The 21,238-nt window shown below is 41.8% G+C and overlaps 1 protein-coding gene across 1 annotated transcript in view; it reads right to left on the bottom strand.

Moving 5' to 3' along the window:
* The window catches only part of LOC138579901 (piezo-type mechanosensitive ion channel component 2-like), a 2,232,767-nt gene that overhangs the window by 578,274 nt on the left and 1,633,255 nt on the right, over positions 1 to 21,238 (bottom strand). The window contains exon 36 of the mRNA XM_069650129.1: positions 15,025 to 15,215. Coding sequence (XP_069506230.1) covers positions 15,025 to 15,215 — 191 coding nt within the window. The remainder of the gene's footprint in view (positions 1 to 15,024; positions 15,216 to 21,238) is intronic.

Genomic DNA, 21,238 nt, shown 5'->3' with positions numbered 1-21,238 from the left:
GCCTACATTTTAACTTTCAAATCCCAAAAGAATGAACTATTATTTAAATCCAACAAAGAAAAGATCCAAACACTGTTGGTCAGGCGCTCCAAAACAAATGTTTTATTTGTCTGATTGTAGGAAAAAATCTAAACTCTTATTACATCATCAAAAAGATTCGTTTTTGTCTTATTTTGTCCTCTACATGTGTTTCCCCACTTTAATTTCAGTGGTTCATCAGGTGGTACATCTGCATCTGATATTTAGCAATTGTGAACAAGAAAAATAAGAAGAAAAGAAAAGAAAATCATAGAAAAGTCAGAAGAATTCAATTTTTCGAAAGAAAGAAAGTTATATTTTTGAATTTAAATTGTTGACAAATTACATGTGCTCATTGTGCAAACATAATAACTGAGTAACCTTTAGACATTTGGAACAGACAGAGTGCCTAAGAAATGTTAGCAACATTGATTCATTAGCAATTCCAATTCTGATGACTTGTTAATCACATTCACAAAACAATTTCATTTTCCTAAGGTGAGAGCTCTAATTGAAAACAGTATGTAAAAAGCTCTTAATTTTTCAATACTTTTCATGTGGCTCCTAGGTATTTAGTTAAGTGGTTGCATGTATTTGCAACTTGGTTGGCTACTTTTGTTTTTCTGGAGTATTTGCTTCTTAAATCGTTTTGAGCAGTCCCTATTTGGTTTGAGAGAAAGAGACTAGGTTTATACATGGATATAGATTATCTATCATTGAGTTTTTAAAGAAATGAGCTTGCTGCAGTTAAAAAAAGCGTCACAACGCTCAATTATTTCCCTTAATTTCTTACCTGGATTTCTCCAAAGGTACGATTTAGCTGGATTCCTATTCGCGGTTGGAGCTGCTCGTTTGAGCCATCGGAGATGGCTGCTATTTATCTGCATGAGTCGGCGTGATGACGTCATCCGCCGAGTCACGTGATGTACGTGACTTCGTGATTGGACGCCATTTTGTAATAGTTAAAGGAGCAGTTTTGGTGGTCCTTGTATGGGAAATTACTTTCGGTTTTCGACTGTTGACTGAATTTTAAAATAAGACGAAGTTTCTGTAATAACGCATAACAGAAACGAATAATGTTCTGATGTTATTAATTTATATTTCAATAGCAGACCTTAGTGTGTAAGGTTTAAAAAAAGGTAGCAAGCGCTCCCCTCCTGAAAGAACAAGGCATGATAACCTGTTCTGAGATGAGAGTTTGCAGCACACGCTTTTTGCCCACTGTACCTTTCACAGATGGGAAAAAATGGGCATATCAGTCTTTGTCCCGCCCACATGGGCAGTCCAGCACCGAAATGCTATGGCAATTCCTCTCTGAACAAGAGTACCAGCAGCAACCCCATACACGTGTTTCAGCCTTGTTGGGTCTCATCAGTGAGGTGAAGCTGCACAGTGAGCAGGGAGTCCACGTCTGGTTGCCCCCAGGTAACTTAGGGTGACCAACCCCAAGTTCCTTGCAAATATGTAAGGATAGCTGTTTTTGTTAGCCGGCTGTCTGCTCTTACGTGCTGTCACGTGATGACGTCTTCCGCCTATGGGTGAAGGGCCATCATCACGCTGCTCGCCCTCTTTGGGTTAATTAAAGATTAAGATGGTCGCTCTGTCTTTCGGATATGGTATTAATACTTTAACTTATAACTAATAATGGAACTTGTTATTGGATACATGGTACATAATCAGTAAATATTATGGATGTGTTTGCCTTAGTGGTGATTCAATATACGTGCTTAGAACTTGATTTGACTGTTGAATTTTAACCATTCATGAAAACCATCAATTGAACAACATTATAAGAGAAAGGAATCAATCGACGTTGTTGCTAATGACCTAAATAGTATCCTTCATATACCCTTGTATTTAACTGAAACAAAAGATTCAAAAGACATGCATTATGGTGTATGTAAACATCTGAAAAAGAGGTTAATTAGTTATAAAAAGTGAGAAAGCTCATGGTCCGCATTTAGTCCTGTATTTGTACAGTACATACAAGAAATCCAGTTTGCTTCCATTTTGCGTAGTTGTTTTTCTCTATTTCCTCCTCTGTTTGAGAGAGTAGCTTGTTCAATTCCAAAAAATCTTAGCATGGTAATGTCTTCTGTTCTGTGGTTTTCTAGAAAGTGTTTACTTAAAGGATAGCGTATATCTTGTAGTTTGATTGTCCGGATGTGTTCATAGATCCTTGTTTTAAGTGGTCTGATGGTGCTACCTATGTATGTTTTAGCACATGGACATTTAATGGCATAGACTGTGAATTTAGAGTTACAATTTAGAAAATCTTAAATTTTGTACACTGTACAATCTGCTTTTGTACATTCCTTGAGCCCATTTGTTGCAAAATTGCACATCTATCAAGTCCCGCATTGTAAAAGCCTAGCAGGTTTTCTGTTGCCCATAGTTGTCGGTGCCCTTTGGTTTTTTGTGTTCTACAAAGTGGGATGTGCACAAAATATTTTTCAAATTTGGTGCCTTTCTGTAGGTGAGACATGGAGATTCAGGTAGGTGGGGTCTCAAGTCATGATCCGCGGTCAGTATATTCCAATGTTTTTAAAGAATTTTTCTCAAGGAGGTTGCCTCTGTGTTGTAGGTAGTTATGAATCTTAGAGTTTGTGTACTTTCATTTGACACCTTGTTTTGCTTCCGTGATTTATAACTTAGAAGATCTGATCTGTTCCGTTCTTTACTTTTGTTTTTGGGCATGGTTAGTAGATTGCTTTTGTAACCTCTTACCAAGAATTTCTCTTTGGCTGGTTTCAGGTGTTTTTGCATTTCTTGGTTTTCTGTGCAATTCCGTTTGATTCTCAAAAATTCCCCATATGGGATGTTATTTTTGATATGTGGTGGATGGTAACTTGCTGCATGAGATGCAAGATGCTGTTCCCTGCTGTTGGTTTCGTGTACAAAGTTGTGTTAATTTTGTTATTGCAAATGTATAACTCTAAGTCCAAGAAATGGATTGTATTGATGCTTTCTTCCATGGTTAATTGTGAGTTATATTGATTGTTATTCAGAAAATGGTGGTATTCATTCAGTGATTGCTTGTCTCCTTTCCAGATAACTAGAATGTCGTCTATGAATCTGCTCCAGTAGACTATTTGGTTGAGTTCACTGAAGGCTTGATGTTGCCATGCATGATGCAGTTCAAAAGCACCCATATATAAATTTGCATATGCTGGTGCAAATTTTGCTCCCATAGCTGTTCCTCTTTTTTGCTTATAGATGTCTCCATTGAATAGAAAAATGTTATTATTGAGTGTAAAGTTCAGCATCTCTAGTATCATTTCGTTTTGGTTTTTGTAAGAAATAGATCTTGTTTCAATGAATTCTTTTGTTGTTTCCATTCCTTTCTCATGAAGAATACTGGTATAAAAGCTGGTTACGTCAAAGGTTACTAGTCTGAAAAATCTTGTTCCCATTCGATTAGTTCCAGTTGATTAATGACGTCTGTTGTATCTTTGATGAAGGAGGCGAGGTTAGCAGCAAGAGGTTGTGTTTGTCAATATATGATGAAATGGGTTCTGTTTAAGAGCCAATGCTTTGATTATTGGTCTACTGGACGGAAGGTGATGGTATTCCTTATGAATCTTGGGTAAAAAGTAAATGCTTGCTAGTATCGGGTGTTGGTTGTTCATATAATTGTATTCTTCTTATGTTAGGAGTTGTTCTTCCAGATAGTGGCTATTTAGTTGGTGCCATTCCATGGTAAGGTTTGAAAGTGGATTGTTGGTGAGTTTCTCATAAGTATGTTTGTCATTTAGGTGTTTAGCAGCCATTTTGATGGAATAAGCTGTGTTTAACAATACCATTTTTCCTCCTTTGTCTGCTTGTTTTATGATAACAGTTTCATCCTTTTGTAGATCAAATAGGGATTCTCTTTCTTTTAAAGTTAGATTATAGTGAACGTTTTTATGTTTAGATGATTTAAGGTACAACGATCTTAAATTGTCTGAAACTGCTTGTTCAAATAGGTCTATGACGTTTTCACTGTAAAGGTGTGGATAGAAAGTTGATTTCGGTTTCAATTTGGTTGTTTCACTGAGATCCATGGTGATGCCCAGATCATTCGTGAAGGTTTCTAAACTATGAATATTCTCTTCTTCTGGGAGGTTTAGTAAATTCACTGTTTGCATTGAATGAGCAATGGATAAGTCTGAAGGAACAGGTTCCTCTGCTGTTCTGGATTTTTGTGGTTTAAAACTGGTAGCAAAATATTTCTTGAGTTTTAAGTTTCTACTGAACCCAAATAAGTCCACTCTTGTTCGGAAGTAGTCCATTTTATGTGTGGGACAGAACGATAGACCTTTCTTTAAAGCAGAGCATATTATTTAAATCCATCCTAATGAACAATAGTTTTCTGCTAACAATGCACAGCCTATTGCCCACGACTAACCAGATAACCATTAACGCAAGCGCCTAGATGCACTGTGCATGTCCTTTACTCTTGTCTTGGAATCCATGTCTGTGTTCCACCAAAACCTCAAATTCGTTGGTAATATTCCGTTATAATCCAGTCTATCTGTTGTTTGAATTCTTCCATCAGCTTCCGCATCCTATTGCGAGCTAAACATACTCCACAGCACTAACCTCTCAAGCACATCATAGACTCCAACTTTTCACAATGGTTTCTCTGTGTTTCCATTGTTTCTGGTATGTGTTCATTAGTTCATTATTAGGTTACACTCAGTGCAGAATTAAAGGCTAAATGGATACATTTGAATAAAGAACTGCTACTGAAATATATTTTTGTTATGTTTTCTACACAGCTATATTCTTCCTTTCTGCAAATGTTATCGTTTCCAGATACCGAGTGTTGGTTTCTTCAACAGGCAGTGGCAGACACAACTAAACAGATGTATCACGATTACGCTGATGTGGGACGATCACCCGGGACCGATATGCCCTTTGGCGGTACCAGCAACAAGGAGCAACCGGTCATCTTTTACGGTGGTCTAGCAAGAAACTGATGCCGAAGCCTTGCGATTCAAGGTGCGTCGAATGCGCTTCTTCTACCGAAAGGAACACTGTGTGCCTCATGATAAAGATTTGATGCTCGAACAGAACAACATTAAAAATGTGGTTGATAATCGAAATTGGCGGATGTTCTCGGAGCATTCATTGTGAAATAAAAGCACATTATAAATTGCAGAGTATTGGTGTTTCCTTTCAAAATAGTGTTTTCTATTCTGATTTGGGATGTGCTGTGCTGTGAGAGGATGTTTGCGTTGATATTCCGGGTTCTGCGTCAACTGACATTTTTACGTAGGTGATGACTGGGCGCGTTTGGCTATGCTGCCCACTAATGTCATAAAAATAGGTGGAGAATATCGCTAGCAATACTGATGTCAGCTTCAGGGGCGGGGTATATGATTTAGTGCCACAAGGGCAGTTCAACTTAAGGAGATGCGGCAACGGATAAGATTAGCACAAGATGGCCCGATGCTTGATTTCACATGTGTAAAAGTGTGAAAACTATGGTAGGGTGCATAGGAAATGTTTTTACGATCCATCACATATTGCTTTAAACCACATGCCCGAACGCTCGGGACAATAACATTCTTGAGCGCACTATTCCTTTGAGATGGATTTCTGAACTCTGACCTGGTGGGCAGGTTTCTTGGAACAGGGACACCTTCTGGACAAACCAGACCAATCAAGGTAGCATTGGCGGCAGTCAAGACTAGGTCAGGGTGATCGATAGTCCACAATGAGCACACACAGTAAAGAACACCACAAATTACTCTCAGTCAGGTGTATATAACAAACATACATACACATTTATTAAAGGCCTTTTAACTCAAACACAAAATGAAACCACAGCAATATTAACAATACCAACACAACACTATACTAGGACAAATATATAAACTAACTATTAGTCTAAAGTAATATTCAACAAGTAGAGATCCACAACCTGAAACAGAAAGGGGTCACACAGTGCAAATGTACTTTAGGCAGTCCTTCAACAACTCAAACCCTAACTAAAAGGCAGTACAATACCTACGCAGTGTGGAGCCTTGTGCTCAAAAGTATATTCAGCGCGGGAGCACTCGATCATGCGGTTAAGTACAAAAGTGGTCTCTTCAAGGGGTTGTAGTGTCTCAGGAAGGTGGGTGAGGTGATGAAGAATAAAGTTCCACTATTCAAGGAGGGTCTCCACAAGAGAGAAGAGCAATTTCCAGGAATTGGGAATAGGATGGTAGCACAGGCTAACCTAACAAAGGAGAGTGGACCTTGTGGGACACTCATGCGAAAAAGTATATGGATGCGTCAGAGGACACCGGTAAGTGTTCCAAGTACTCACCGCCCACAGACGCACTCTGGACCAAACTTCATCAGTCAAGTCGAGTTCGCTTGCAGGTTCGAGTCCAGCAGTTGTGCGTCTCTCCGGCTTTCAGGGGCTGCGTTCCAGGACCTCAGTGGCATTTTCTCCGCTTCTGGGCAAGGGATCGGACCAGTTCCGCTGCATCTTGTCTAAGGGCACAGGGGGGCACAGCAGCAAGGCACCCACGAAGCTTGTCACCACAGCGGGGTGTCACGGGTACCATGTAGGCTCAGGTTCAGGCGGACTCTCCTAATTCCAGACGTAGGAATGCTAGGTGTATGAAACTCGGTGGGAGAGTGCCTTCTACCAAGAGCTTACGGTTCCCAAAGTCTCTCAAGTCGAAATTTGAGACAGCGGCTGTCCCAAGGCACAGGTCCCGTACAAGCTGGTCTGTTCACTGTGTGGTCCAGGAACACTTCCGAAGAGGCTCGTTTGCAGGTTAAGCAGTTAGTCCCACTACTCCAACGGGTCAAAGCGCCCTTTCAGGCCTTCTGTGATCAATGAGAAACAGGGGCTCCGACGAGACAACAGTGGGGCTAGGGTGCCAAACCTTCCAGCGGGTCACCAGCGGTTCCACAGATCTGCTTCTTTGGTTCAGGATACTTGGATTCTTTACTAAGTTCGGTGTGAACTCAGAAGATCGACCTGGAGTAGGTTTAGAGTGCCTGCTCTTATCCAGAATCCCCTTTGCATTAAAACAAAGAGAAACCAATAGGAAATCTGCTTACATTCAACCATTCCAGACATGGACCAATCATGGACCAGGGTGGTCCCAGTCATCCCAGCACACCAGAGATCCTAGCACCCAGGATGTGTTTTGGAACTAGACAGCGCCAGCCCACATCCTGGGGGCACACACACAAGGCATGCAGAAGCCTGTGAAAGCTTCGGTTTGCGCGGGGGTCTGCATGACCAAATAAGAAATTTCCCGGGTCTGCTCGACCTGGGGAAGGCAAAGGGACAAAATGGCCAAAGCACAGAACAAAGGACCTTGTGGCAAGCCATTTTAAGCACTGGCCAATGTCCTGGGCCAAACGCGGTAAACGCGTTTTGGACCATTGAAAAGAGTCAAAAATGCTTTAAAAGTAACTGCTGCCATCAGCTCTGTCATGGACACACTTGTACATTCACCAAAAATCCTTTGAGGGTGTCTAAGCCCTTAAAAATGAAAAAGAGACCACAGCACACTGAACTGTAAGGTACATTGTGCACTGATAAAATGTTGCCAAGAAATGGCAACAAAGTAAAAGACTAAGGGGAGCAAAGTCTCCCAGTACTGACAGTCTGAAGGGCTTGTCAGTTTCCCCATAACAAGATGAACAAAAGCCCAGCCGAGTACAGCAGAAGGCTGGGCTGCACTGGTAAGTCAGGCTAGGATGGTCAGACAAAAGCAAAAGGTTGGGGGGTTCACAACTCGAGGGAAAATCGCCCATAATTGGAAATTGTTCTTAACAGCCGCTACCCTCCTGACTTTTTCCATACCAGAAAGTATCTGGAGTACTCTCCGGAGCTCCGGAGACGCTGAGTGATAGTTCTATTGCCATTTTTCTTCACATGGCTTGAACCTCCTGAAGCAACTGGGCCATATGAAGTTCTTGACATTCTACATGGGGAATGCATAGGGACCTGTGTTGAAATTCCAAGGTGCACCCCTGCTGAAGAACATCCAGCATCCATTTGTCTGTGGTGATCTTTCTCCACTGTTCAACAAAGTGTGATCGCCGTCCTCCTACTGGGGTGCGCAAGTGGGGGCATGGATTCACGTCTGGTTCAGGCCTGCTTGGGCGCCTGTGCCTGTGGGCGATGTCATCACTGGCCTCCACTGCCGTAGGCCCAGGAGCGGCTCCTGTAGGCTTCCTGGGTGCTGCAACATGAGGGCTGACGATGGGGGTATTGTACCCCTTGGAGAACCAGGACACTCTTCCCCATGGGGAACGAAAGGACCACCTCCTTTGCTGCAGGGTCCTGAGGGAGCGTGCCATCTCCATGTCGGTCTTCATGGTCTGGAGAGTTACACCTGATGGAACCCTGAATCTGCTATGTCCAAGGCCACCGTAATAGCGTGATCTGACACCACCTCCCCCTCCTTGAACAGTGCCAGGGCCTCAGCGTTCTTGTTGTCAGGAAGGAAATCCAGTAACTGCCCGAGCTTGCACCAAACGTGGCCTTGATGGTGGAAGTTGCGGTGTAGATGATGCGCTTGCCCACTGCAGTGACCTTTTTGCCCTCCTTGTCCCGGGGTACAATGGTAGAGGACGAGGGGTAGGATGATCGCTTCCTGGCGGCAGATGACACCACAGAGTCTGGAGAAGGCTGCGACCTGAGACATCACTGAGCCGACTCTGGGACCCTGTATTTCTTCTACAGCTTGTCTTTGTTGGAGGGTGTGATACATGGCGTCTTCATAAGGGCCAATCCTTAGACATTGTACAACAACAGAACTAACATGACGGTCTTCCTCGAAGACTCACATTGCTGAAAGTGAAACCCCTCCTCCTTCTTTTCTTCCAGAACCAGACTAAAGAGTTTGGACGCGCTTGAGAACATGGCATGGAAGGAGCCAATTTAATCCGGTGGCAAAGTCCTGGTGGGCTCGTCAATACCCAGAGGCTTCCCGTCAGCCGGGGCATAATCTTCATACTCATTAATATGAGTAGCCGTGGTATCTGTGTCAGTGCCAGTGTCTGTATGCAGTATTGCGTGATAGTCGTTGACAAACACTCATCGATGAAGGAGGAGCAGATGTTGTCGACAGGGTCATCGACAGGGTCGTCGATGTGGTGGTCGCTGACGGGTTGGTCGTCGGCGAAGAAGGCATCGAAGAGGTAGTGGGCTTGGTAGACAAAGCTTTCTTCGACGGAGTAGAGGTCTTGGCAGATGAAGTTATCATCGACAGGGCCCTTGCCACCGACGAAGACGAGGGAGCCCCTGGGAAAGGGCATCCTCAAAGGACCTTAACCTCTTTTTCTCAGAGGCCTTCTCCTGGTTCATCCAAGCTTCCAATTTCCGGTAGCAATCCCTTTTGGTCTTTGTATGGAAGTCAGAGCGGATCTCACACCCGTCAAACTTCTTGTATTTCGTTTTACTCACTTGCAAAGCCTCAATTGCCTTTTTAACATTTTCACCCATGGCTCTCAACCTATTCTCTACATCTGGAACCTCTATCTCCTCTAAAATATTTTCTCTTAGAAATCTTGGATGAAATCCTTCATTTAAATAGAAAGGAGACATTGTTGTTGAATCTTTTGAGGTATTGTTATAACAAAACTCTGCTAGCCAAATTAATTCCACCCAACGCTTCTCAGAATTAATATAGCAACACAGGTATTTTTCAAGCTTCTGATTCACCCTCTCTGTCTGACCATTGCCCTCTGGATGAAAACTTGTAGTTAGATTAACCTCTATCTTTACTTCTTCATAAAAAGCCTGACAGAATTTGGACATGAACCGAGACCCACGGTCAGAAATGACTTGCATAGGAAGGCCATGTAACCTTACTACATTTTGCAGAAATGCTCCTGCTATGTTGGTTGCTGTTGAAGAACCCTTGATGGGAATAAAATGACTAGCCTTTGAAAGAACATCTACCACCACTAAAATTGTAGTGTAGCCCTGATCCAAAGGTAAGTCTACAATGTAATCCAACAAGATGGTGTGCCATGGACGTGGAGGAATAGGCAAAGGTGTCAATAAACCTGCAGGCTTCTGATTTTCAGATTTAACACTCGCACAAACCTCACACGTCTTTACATAATTCAAAGCATCCTTACGCATACCATCCCACTAAAACTCTCTGCATACCAGTCCTAAAGTATTTCTGAACCCTGGATGTCTTGCAAGAGCGGAATCATGATTCTGACGAAGAGCCTCCTCCCTTAATTCCACAGTGAGCAAAAATAACATTGCATCCATAAACGGAAGACCTTCCTTGATCACTCTTACCAGAACCGCTCTTGCCCATTCTCTCATCTGTTCAAGAGTCATTTCTTTTTGCACCTGTTCATTCATACTCAAACTCTTTCGAATCTCTGCAATCCAAAATTTGAATCCTTAAGTAGCGGCGAAAGCACTGCTCCTAATGCCACGTAAGAAGCATCTGCTTCTCCAAAAATCAGATGTTCCACGTCAAGATGCAATAGTATCGGTCCAGTGGTGAACTTGTTCTTTAAGAAGAGAAAAGCCTCCTCAGCTTCATTCTCCCAACTGAATTTCATACCCTTCTTCAATAATCATGTAATAGGAGTCGCCACTGACAAAATGTCTTGAATGAATTGACGATAGAAATGAGCAAACCTGATGAAACTTTGTACATCTTTTACACAAGTTGGAGTTGGCTAATTCAACACTGCTTTAATCTTGCTGGAATCCAACTCCATCCCGGCCGGAGAAATTACAAACCCCAAAAATTCCACCTTCGTTGTATGAAATTGACTATTCTCCAACATGTGGTCAACAAAGTGTTACGTTAGCCTAGCGAGCAATGTCATTTTGAGACTTGTTATTTTTTCTGAAGACTGACAAAGTGAATGCAGAGGGTGGTTGGGGCCATGTGCACAGAGCAGGAGATTGAGAGAGAGCGTGTCAGGGGCATCAGGGATCAAACGGGAAGAGTCAGACTAAGATCTAGGATACACAGTCTCTGGGGTGCAAAGGTTGGAGGGTTGTGGAATTGTGTGCAATTCAAAATGGTTATCTTATTTCCTTAATGCCTTTTCTCAGAGATCAGCAGAGTTGAGCACTCAAAAAGGTGGATTGGGTCCGAACCCAGGCCAAGATGGTGGAACCCCTCAGCAGTGATCTAATTTAGAATGCTAAGGGCAGATTATCTTGACAGACAATTATTTCATCATTTCTCCTAGAGTTTACAGTCATGTTTTGTTTAGCTCCCTTTAGGCCTACCCTTTATGTCATTTGAAATGGAAGAAGGAGCAAGTTTGAAGAGCTCAGCAATCTACAATAAACTGGTGGGAGCGCAGCTTTTTGGTGAGCTAACTGCAAGTTTAATTTTAAGATGCACAGACTCTGAAATGTGGGACTAGTCAGGGAAAGCAGCGCATGAAGGAATGACTTACTACTTAAGTCGCACGGAGTTTCATGTAATGATTTTGATTCGTGAACTGATGTGATTAGACTCTGTGAGCATTCTGCTCTAACGCAAATTTTGCGCAATGTTCATTTAACGGAAATTGACTTGCGTTTCTACACGAGTTGCAACGTAGCAGTGTTTGAGAAAATAAGTATTTTCTACGTTGCTGGCAGTATCGCTGCTTATGATGTTTCCTGAACAGTGCCGCTTATGTAAAAAGGCATTTTGATTAAACGTGACCATTTGCGTATGGTTTATTTCTCTGTTGGGAAGCCGTGCACGCATTTGCACATACTTCAAAGGATTACTGGAATTCTGCCGGACTACGCAACTCCAATCTAGGTGGCATGCAAAGGCTAAACAAGCAAGAAAGCATTTAAACTAACAAGTTAGAACATAAATAAAAGGCAAGCCAGTACCTGCAAGCGCTCCTGGAAGCAATATATATCCGAAAGCCTTGAATCTATAAAAGCTTTTAGTGACGCATTACACGCAATCAAAAGGCCGGTGGCCATCTTGTTTGGGCATTCTGGGAAATGTAGTCAGAGATGCGCATCTTAGGTAGCTAGTAGTCTTTAGTTTGAAAATAAACTGTATTTTCCTTTTTAGTTTTTTTTTAATTTAAATACTTACTAGTTGAAAGACAAGCAGAAGATAGCAAGTAGTGAGGCAATTAAAGGTTATTTCACAAGCAGCCCATTTGAACTAAACTCTTCTTTGGAAAACTGGTGAGATGTTCTAAGTTCTAAAACAATTTAAGGAATACAAACCTGGAAGGTTAAAGGTGAAATATAAAGCAAAGCAGTAGAGCCAACTAAATCTATAATTTGAAAAGACAGTTAAAGAAAAACAAATGTATTCATTTCCTCCAAGCATGTGGCGGAGGAGTCACAGGTATATTACAGTTCTAAGAGTAGATTTGGAAGTGTACAATTTGAATTTTATGTGCTATTATGTTTTAACACGCTTGAATTCTTATGCAGGGCGTGAATAAGAAGCAAGAAGAGCTCCTGTGCCGTTTATTTTTTTGTCTCATTCCCCCCTCCCTCCCCTTATCTGATCTGATCCACACTGTAAATCAAAAGTGGGGCACAGAACAGCTGGAGAGGGACTGTGGGGTACAGCAGCTCATACGGAAGGCAAAACAGGAGCCTGATAGTAGAGAGAGAGATGGAGAAGTTTTTACATGCAGTTATTTATACAAACCGCTGGCGTGCCGCATGCAAGTAGCATTGACTGTTTGAGCAGCGTTGCGACAGGAACCAGTGCGCAATCAACTGGCAACTTGAGGTTATCTTCAGCTCCCATCAGGCGCTGTTATTCATGTAACGGCCAGCAGGGAGCAGCATGTGGCGTGGCTCAATTTAGAAGTCCCTTTTTTTTTTTACCGAAAGCAACTACAGAGTGTAAAGCTAGAAAGTGAGATTTATAAAGGGGTCAGCTAACACTGATGAGAGAAAATCCTTTGTATTGGGAGAAAATAAGAACAAGGCCACAAGAACTATATCGGCAGATGGTGGAAGAGATATCTGTACATAGTTATTTACTTATTCAAGCAAAAAGAAATTAACAGAAGCCTAAAAATGCAGTGGCGCCCACAGACATTTTTTATAGTTGTGGCCTGATGGAAATCTTGGGGTGGCACACCAAAACAAATACCTACGAGGCAGGCGGGCCGGTGGGGGGGGGCCAGAGTTTTTAATAGGGTGTCAGTGGCCCCCCCGTGGCCACCCCTTGGTGGGGCCTCTGCTAAAAAGGGAACACCAGCAGATCAAGGGTTTAAATTTATCTGAGCATCTACAGAGAAGGAAACCAGTAAATTGAGAGGTTTTGGGAAAGAGGGGAAAATGGCAAATAGAAGTAAAGATAATGAGTAGGAATTAATGTAGATTCTATGTTCTTGTTTTTACCAAACTGAAGGTTATCGGATTCAGGAAGAGAGAAAGCAAAGCTGTGTTTTTTATTTTATCCACTTCGCCTTTGCCCTCGGAGTGTCCTACATCTAGTTTTTTTGTAATATGAAGTTTGACCGCTCTGAGGGGGCCGGAGGCTAGCAGCTCCTACGGATTAAGAAGACCGGTCCTGGCAAGGCTGGGCAAGAAAACACATCTCTGAAGGGAGATTCTCACTGGAGAGAACTGAGGTCTAGGCGAAACCTCTACTCTTGCAGGCATACCAAAAGGTGTTTGTGGTGGTACCATAAAACATTTCAATAGATCAAACTTATCAGCCTCTGCATCAGAGAACTGAAAAGGCTCTGAAGGCAAACTGTTAACCTAGGCTGCTCTTGGGGAGTGTTGGTGCCTATACCTGTGCTTCTTATGCTTCAAAGCAGAGCTTGTCAGTACAGAAGCCTTTGCCAAATGGGGCCTATGCTCTTTCCTCTTGCGATGGTCAAAATTGGAGCAGGATTTAGCCTGCCTGTCGTTTGCCGGTACTCAAGTGGATTAGGTGTTGGTGGTGTTGGTGGTGGTGGCCGGTGTTGAACTAGCAGAAACCAGGATCCTGGAGGGAGATCGACTCAACCCGCAGAAGAAGGGAGCTGTGCAGCACCTTCTTAGAGATCGTGCAGTCCTTATAGCGGCTTTTTCTTGTTCGGGGGTGGGGGCGGGTGGGAATCCTCTCTTATACATTCTGAGACCTGGCGGGAGTAATGCCACCCACCTGCAGACGGAAATGGAAACACTGGCTCCGTCATAGACGGAACCAGTGTTACCATTGTCCCCATCCCCATGGTGTCCTATTGGACTCCATGGGAATGGGGATTAACGGTTTCTCCGGCACGGCTACCGCCGGACTCATAGAAAAAAGTGTCCAATCGAATTGAAAAAAAACGCCCCTAAGGGAGGCCAGGGAAATACAAATGCACAGAAATGCTCTTCCCACGTCCAACCGGAAAGGCAGAAAAATAGGAACTCTGAGATGTTGGTGGGTGACATACAGATGTTGGCGGGGTCGGGCGCGCAAAGAAATCATCCTGTGTATTCAGTCCATTCTATAGGACATTCTCCTCTTTTGGATAAGCTTTTCTAGTCCAGTCGGAGGTGCAGGCTATCCCAACCAGTTCAGCAGGAGGGATTACAAATATATTTACATAAAAACGCCCAAACTAGTAAGTCTAATTAAAAGCAATTTGAATCTATAGCATTCACAAGAGTCCTTCAACAGCTGTGGCTTTGGTCTGGCTGCATACAGATATAGAAATGTGTAGCAAATGATAGAGAATAAAAGGAGGTAAAGCACATTACCAATCATAGGTAGCCTTGCAGCATTCAGTAAATTCCATTTTTGATAGATAAGGTCTGGGTAACAGCTTTTCATTAAACCATACATATGCATTAAAATAACATATAGGTTGTGTAAATCATGCCTGACCCAAGACCGTAACAAATCATGCTTGACACAAGACCATAACAAATAGATAAATAAGTTGCCAATGAGCCCTTACGACTGTTTGTGTATACTACTAACAGGCATATGTCTGCTTGGACACGTTCTGCACTATGTGGTTGCTTAGTTTTCTTCCCAGGTACAGATGATACTGCATCTTAAATTAAAACAATGCAAGTCTGGTGACTTTAGTCTCTGCACAGTCACTCACCTGGACATGATGCTCTCCTGCGACTGCCTGGAGTCCATGCTGGGCATCTTCTGGTAGGCTAGAGTGGGGTAATTCTTTGCATTCTCTTCCATGGCTTCTGGCACAGTTCCGCCATAGTAGGACTCCTGTGCCTGCTTGACTTTCTTGGACTTATAGAAATCAAGAATGCTTTCTTGAGATGCTTCTTTCCCCTGGAACAACAGTTGTGTGTTTAAAGTCTCTTTGTATAAGAATTCCCCACTACATATTACAAGATTATCCACCAAGAGAACTTCAAAACCGGAGCCTTTGTTTCAAAGGCTGATTGTGAAGCTGTTGTATTACAGAACTCTATTTTCCACCAATACTCAATATGGCCAGCAATTGTATGTAGGGCAGTCTCTGAGCTGCAGGAAGCTAGAGAAACTCCTGATAGGTGTGATGCATGATGTAGCTGCAGCTGAATTCTAGAGGGGTGCAAAAGAACAGAAAATGCGTAAGAGATACCGAACAGCACCTTCCTCTACCTATGTCAGATGACCCAGGACTTGCACATAGGGGAACTGAGGCACCACTGTCACTAATTCCTACACTGGACCAAAACAGGGAACAACCTACCCCATGCTGACAAACTGTGTCTCCCCAACTGATACACTCTCAGTTGCTTTCTTTCATCGTAGCCCCAGATGAAATGACTATGTTTATAATGTATCTTTTTATCAATATTATTGAGAAAAGAACATATGATGAGACATCGAAACATACAGTGAATGCTATAAACTAGATTCAAATGGATAAAATAAATAATTAAGCAACCAGATCATTATGATGGGTGTCGGAATGTATGTCCACCTTCACAATGTATGCCTGGGTGACAATTGCTCTGAAGTGCTTGCAACACACCATTTTCCACTCACCAATATATCAATATAAATATATGTACCCCTCACATATGAACCCTTGAACAAGACAAAGCAACACACCCTAGACTGTGCTGTTTACACACAAACACCCGGGAGTCTGTTGTTATTTCCCAGCAAAAGCCAGCCACGCTCAACCTTCAGTGTTTCTAGTGTGTTAACTCCCCAATTTGACAAGGCATCATGTGACTATGGCAGACATAGATGTCTTTATGTATTCCTTCTGTTTGAAGTGGCAATGTAATTCACAATACAATTCTAAAGTGACTGTGTATTATTAAAGATATCATTATACTTAATTTGAAGAACAACAATTTAATCAATTACAATTATATTATTTAGAACACATTTGCCGTCACACAACATGATCAAATACGTTGCCCTAACCTTGTTGTTAAAAGTACTTTGCAAGGTGAGCTGCACAATTTGATGCATTTGCTAATAATTCATAAAGGTTACCAAATACACGACATAATAATAATAATTTTTAAAAAATGATCTAATGAAAGCCATAAATCATAAAACAAGTTGCACACTTACATTTTGCAATACATCACCACCATTTAAACCAATTAAATAAATGACTATTTATTTAGATGCTTTTCTATAATTCTTCATATAGTTTGTATGGCAACATGCAACTGCGAAAGCTGGCTTTGTGCACAAACTAGCTGTGAGTATTTGCCCTACACAATGTTTTGTCTCATAGCTTCCAAAATGCACCAATCCGAACAGTTACATAAATCCATCCCTGCATTCAAGGTCAAGAAAGATTTGATTTCAGTGGGGATCCTAGCTTGTTTTCGAGACCAGCCCTTTCCTTCAGTGTGTAGAGGTCACTAATTTCTCAAATTCTGTAAGGCGCTTTGTAGCTTTTTGGTGTATAGTTTGCAGATACGCAAACCTTTCTTCTTCTCTCACCCCAAAGTCTTTTTTGCATGCTTCAAATGACTTAATCCTGCTGTCCTCCTGAAACATTTCTCCCGCATATTTACAGCCTCCCTGTTTCCAGAATCTGAATGACCTTTCTGGAAGCCCTGGTGTGAATTCTGGGTTTTGAAAAATTGGTGTAAGTGGGGAGGTAAAGTAATAAACCTGTATTTATTGGACGTTTTTTTCCAGGCTTTCATGGTGTGATTTGTAATGTTATTGAGGGATAAAGGGTACACCGTTTTCTGTTTGCTTATCCAGGGTTGATTCCATATCTGAGTCCCAGCTACCGCTTACTCCATAAGAAGCCAATGTTTTCCTGACATGAGGCTCATCCATTCTGTTAGGATTCTGAGCTACAAGGCAATATGGTATTTTGTGATGTCAGGGAAACCCAGTCCACTTTTATATTCAGGGTTCATTAAGCTTCTCTTTAATACTCTTGGTATTAATACTCTAGGTTTTGTGCCTTTCTAGACAAAGTTATACAGATTAGATTGCATGTGATTAATGTCTCCATCGGGTATTCAAATTGGTAGAGCATGAAACATATAGATGAGGCGTGACAGGAAATTCATTTTAATTAGGGCTATATGGCCAAGCCATGACATATAATACATTCTGCAATTTATTTAAGTTGGCTCTTATGCTCGATAACAGTATAGCACCACTAGTTTAGGTGTAAAATTAGCTCCTAAATATTTTTTAGATTTAGAAGACCTATAGGGGTACCTGTGTGATAGTGTTGTCTCTCTATGGGGGGGGGGGTGGAGATATTTAGTATTTCAGATTTATCTCATTGATTTTGAATCCCGAGACCTTAGCGAATTCCCTAATCTCTATGCTCACTGCTTGAGTGATTCAGGCAAGTCCACCAATGTTAGGATGATGTCATTTGTGAACATGAAGAGTTTATGAGCATCTTTCGCCCATGTGACCCCCTTCATCCGCTTATTTGATTTTATCTTTCAAACAAAGGGCTTCATCACCAGGGCGAAGAAAAGGGAGAGAGTTCTTGGTTCCCCTGTCTATTTATATGGGATCTGTCAGAGCCCATTAACTATTATCCTTGCATTGGGTCCCTGGTAATTGAATGAGATAATTTTACAATAATTCTCACCAATGCCAGATTTCTTTAATATAATTTCATGTATTTCCAGTCCACCCGATTGAAAGCCTGCTCTTCATCGAGTGACAGAAAGGCTTTTGGAATATTTGAGTGGGTGTACTTATCTACTATGTGAAGGAGCGTTCTGATGTTGTCGAAGCAGTTTCTATTTAGAATGACCCCTGATTGGTCTAAACTAATCAACTCAAGTGATATGAGTTCCAGTCTGTTGGTGAGAATTCTGCTATTTTAGTATTAACATTAGGGCAACTTGTCTGTTGTATGAGCATTCCTTGGGTTTTTACCTAGTTTAGGTATTATAGTAATATGGTAGGTTTTCATTGTTTCCGACAGAGGGGCTAGGTTTCCTATGTATGTTTTATAAGAACAAGAAGTACTGTCCAGACCGGGACTCTTTCTGGGTTTTAGATGGTAGATTGCTTCAATACTTTCCTCAACCTTTGTTGGCTCCTTCAGCCAAGCTTTTTGTGTGTCACTTGTATTTGGAACATTAACTTCCTCAACGTATTGTTCTTAGTATTTTAGGTTAAGGGACATTGCACTTTATAGTTGGTGGTTGAAGGATGCAAACTGCTCTCTTTTCCCTTCTTCATTTAGGTTTCAATACAGAGCGAGTCAGAAACGATCCTCTGACCACTGAGTTTGAATAGATTGAATTATAGGCACGTATATCTAGATTTGACTTGATTCATGCAGAAAGATTTGTAGTGATTGAAATTGAAATACCTGCTTTAATTCAAATTGCATTTTGTTTGCTGTGAAATATCTAAATAGCTTGCACGGAATTGAAAGAGTCCACTTTCTCTAAGTGGCTTGCATTTGTAGTTTTGCCTGCACTTCAGCACACTGTCTGAGTTGGAAAATCTAAATTCCCAAGGTGCCCAAGCGTTTCCCTGAAGTATATAGCTGGAGACCAGGCACACCAGCACTGGCGAACCAGCAACTAGTCGGTCTTCGCCGGTCTATGCTGGAACTCGGCGTGGGATTCTCATCCTTTTGTAGAGCTTCCGGTAAGTGTGTTCACTGGAATGATACTCAAGTTTATTATCTTGGGAACTCCTTGGTTCTTTCCCCACCCTACAGTTCTTGTGCTGTGGCTGTTTTCGACTGGCCACAGGAATCTGGAGACTTCCCTCTCCAACCTGCTGCACTCTGCGACACTTACAGTAACAATTTCCAGAGGAGCGGCTATAGTATATATTAAACAACCCTCCATTCACATTGTGACTGTCAACTGTCAATACCATGGGCTATGCTAATAACCTGAATGTCCTACTGTCAGACCAGAAGGCGAACTGCTTAGTAATTGTAAATAAATACAAGCCATATACTTATATATAAAAAAAAAAAAAAAATTTGGTAGATCCACCAAAAATGATGGTAGATAGGTCTCTCAAAATGGCGCTTATGAACACCAGATCCCCCAACAAACACACTCTGGACATCCACGACTACATTAACGACAGAGATTTGGATATACTGTGCTTGACAGTAACATGGATTACAGAGGCCAGCGGCCCAATGATTGACTTGGCTGCCCCCGATGGTTATACCATTCTCTGCAAAAACCGGGAACAAACGTCTTGGGGGAGGCATAGCAGTGACTGTAAAGAATAAACGTGTATTTTTTGAAACCCTTAGCCAATGTCAGGATTGCGAAATCCTTCACCTGAAAATGACTCCAACTCACTGCAGCTGTGTCAACTTCATATTGCTATACTGTCCTCCCACTGAGATACCCAATTTCAACAATGAAATCACACAGCTTCTTGGTGGATTTAATGGGACTAATTGTTTTACCTTATTCTTAGGAGATTTAAACCGCTTGTGCAGTAATATTACAGATAAGGATGCCATTGCATTGGAAATGGCCCTTAACAACATTGACTAGCAGGTAGTCAACAGTGAACCCACCATTGCAAAGAACAATGTGTTGGATTGGGTGGACGCAAGAAACCTATTTGTGCACATTGATAGCACCAATCCCTATATATGGTCAGATCATTATGTCATAAACTTTCCTATTCAATTAAAAGACCCGCCCACGAAAACCAACAATGCTGTGAAAAAAGTCATCAACTGTAATTTTAAAAAGGTGCAGACTTTTGATCTCCAAGGTTGCTTCGGTGAAAGACGAGATTATGTCCACCACATCTGATCTCGACTCAGCCTAGTTTCTTGTGACTTCTATAACTCTGCTCTGACAGACATGTTAGACAGATTGCCCCCCCCCCCAACCCAACCAGGAACAAACAAACAAACTAGTGAGGGATAACACTGGACAACAAAAGTGGTTTACCCAGGAGCTCCCGAAAAAAGAGAAAAGAAAAGCGGAATCTCAGTGGCTAAAATGTCCCTCTGAATCCAATAAAACAATCTGAAACTATCTGGAAAAAGCTTATAAATCCGCCATTACAGAAACAAAACGTTTTACAATATGCAGATCAATGAGACCAACAATAGCTCAAAAAACTATTTGAGATTCTAAAACTCATAGAAAAACCTAAAGCGCAATCTATTGCCCTTTTGCTGATGGTCCAGGACTGTATGGTAGTGCAGCGGGCATTTGCATCAAAGATGTCCAAATCTTGGAACAAGATTAAAACAGATGTGGCTAACACCACACCTAACAAACCCCCAGTGAGTAAACCACCAGTGAATAAAGGTCTGCTGAAATAAAATCTTATGCCCATGTCCATCTCAGACATGGAGAGAACTCTGGTTACCATGCGTCCCACATCTTGCCCAGAAAACACCTTACCATCTCAATTGATTCAGGACAACAAAGAGGCATTTGCCCATTTCTTTACTAGATTTGTAAACACGTTTCGTGACAAACATGTTCCAGAGATCATTAAAGTGGTTACTGTCACCACACTAGTAAAGAAATCTGGTATTTGGCATCGGCCCCCATGTACTATGGCGTGCCCAATGGAGGCTGTATGTATCCTACCCTCTTTTTTTTTCTTTTTCCATCTTTATTTAGTATTTATTTAAGAGTTACATTTAGAAACATACAAGTGGGGGCAAACATAAATAACCATATATACAACATATCCTTGAAAGATAAATAGCATTCAGTCTAACATTACATCAAACCCCCCCTCCCCAAATCTAAAATATGTACATATAACATAACAAACCTGCAACACGGATAACACATCAACCCCCCACCCAACCCCTTTAAGATGAATACACCCATGAACCAACCTTATACATTATCCCAATAAATCATTAAAAGATTCCCATTTCTCAC

The sequence above is a fragment of the Ambystoma mexicanum genome, chromosome 3p, assembly GCF_040938575.1.
Source record: "Ambystoma mexicanum isolate Mex_15411 chromosome 3p, UKY_AmexF1_1, whole genome shotgun sequence".
NCBI classification, from domain to species: domain Eukaryota; kingdom Metazoa; phylum Chordata; class Amphibia; order Caudata; family Ambystomatidae; genus Ambystoma; species Ambystoma mexicanum.
Note: the sequence above shows the minus strand (reverse complement) of the source record. Positions and strands in the feature narration are given on the sequence as shown.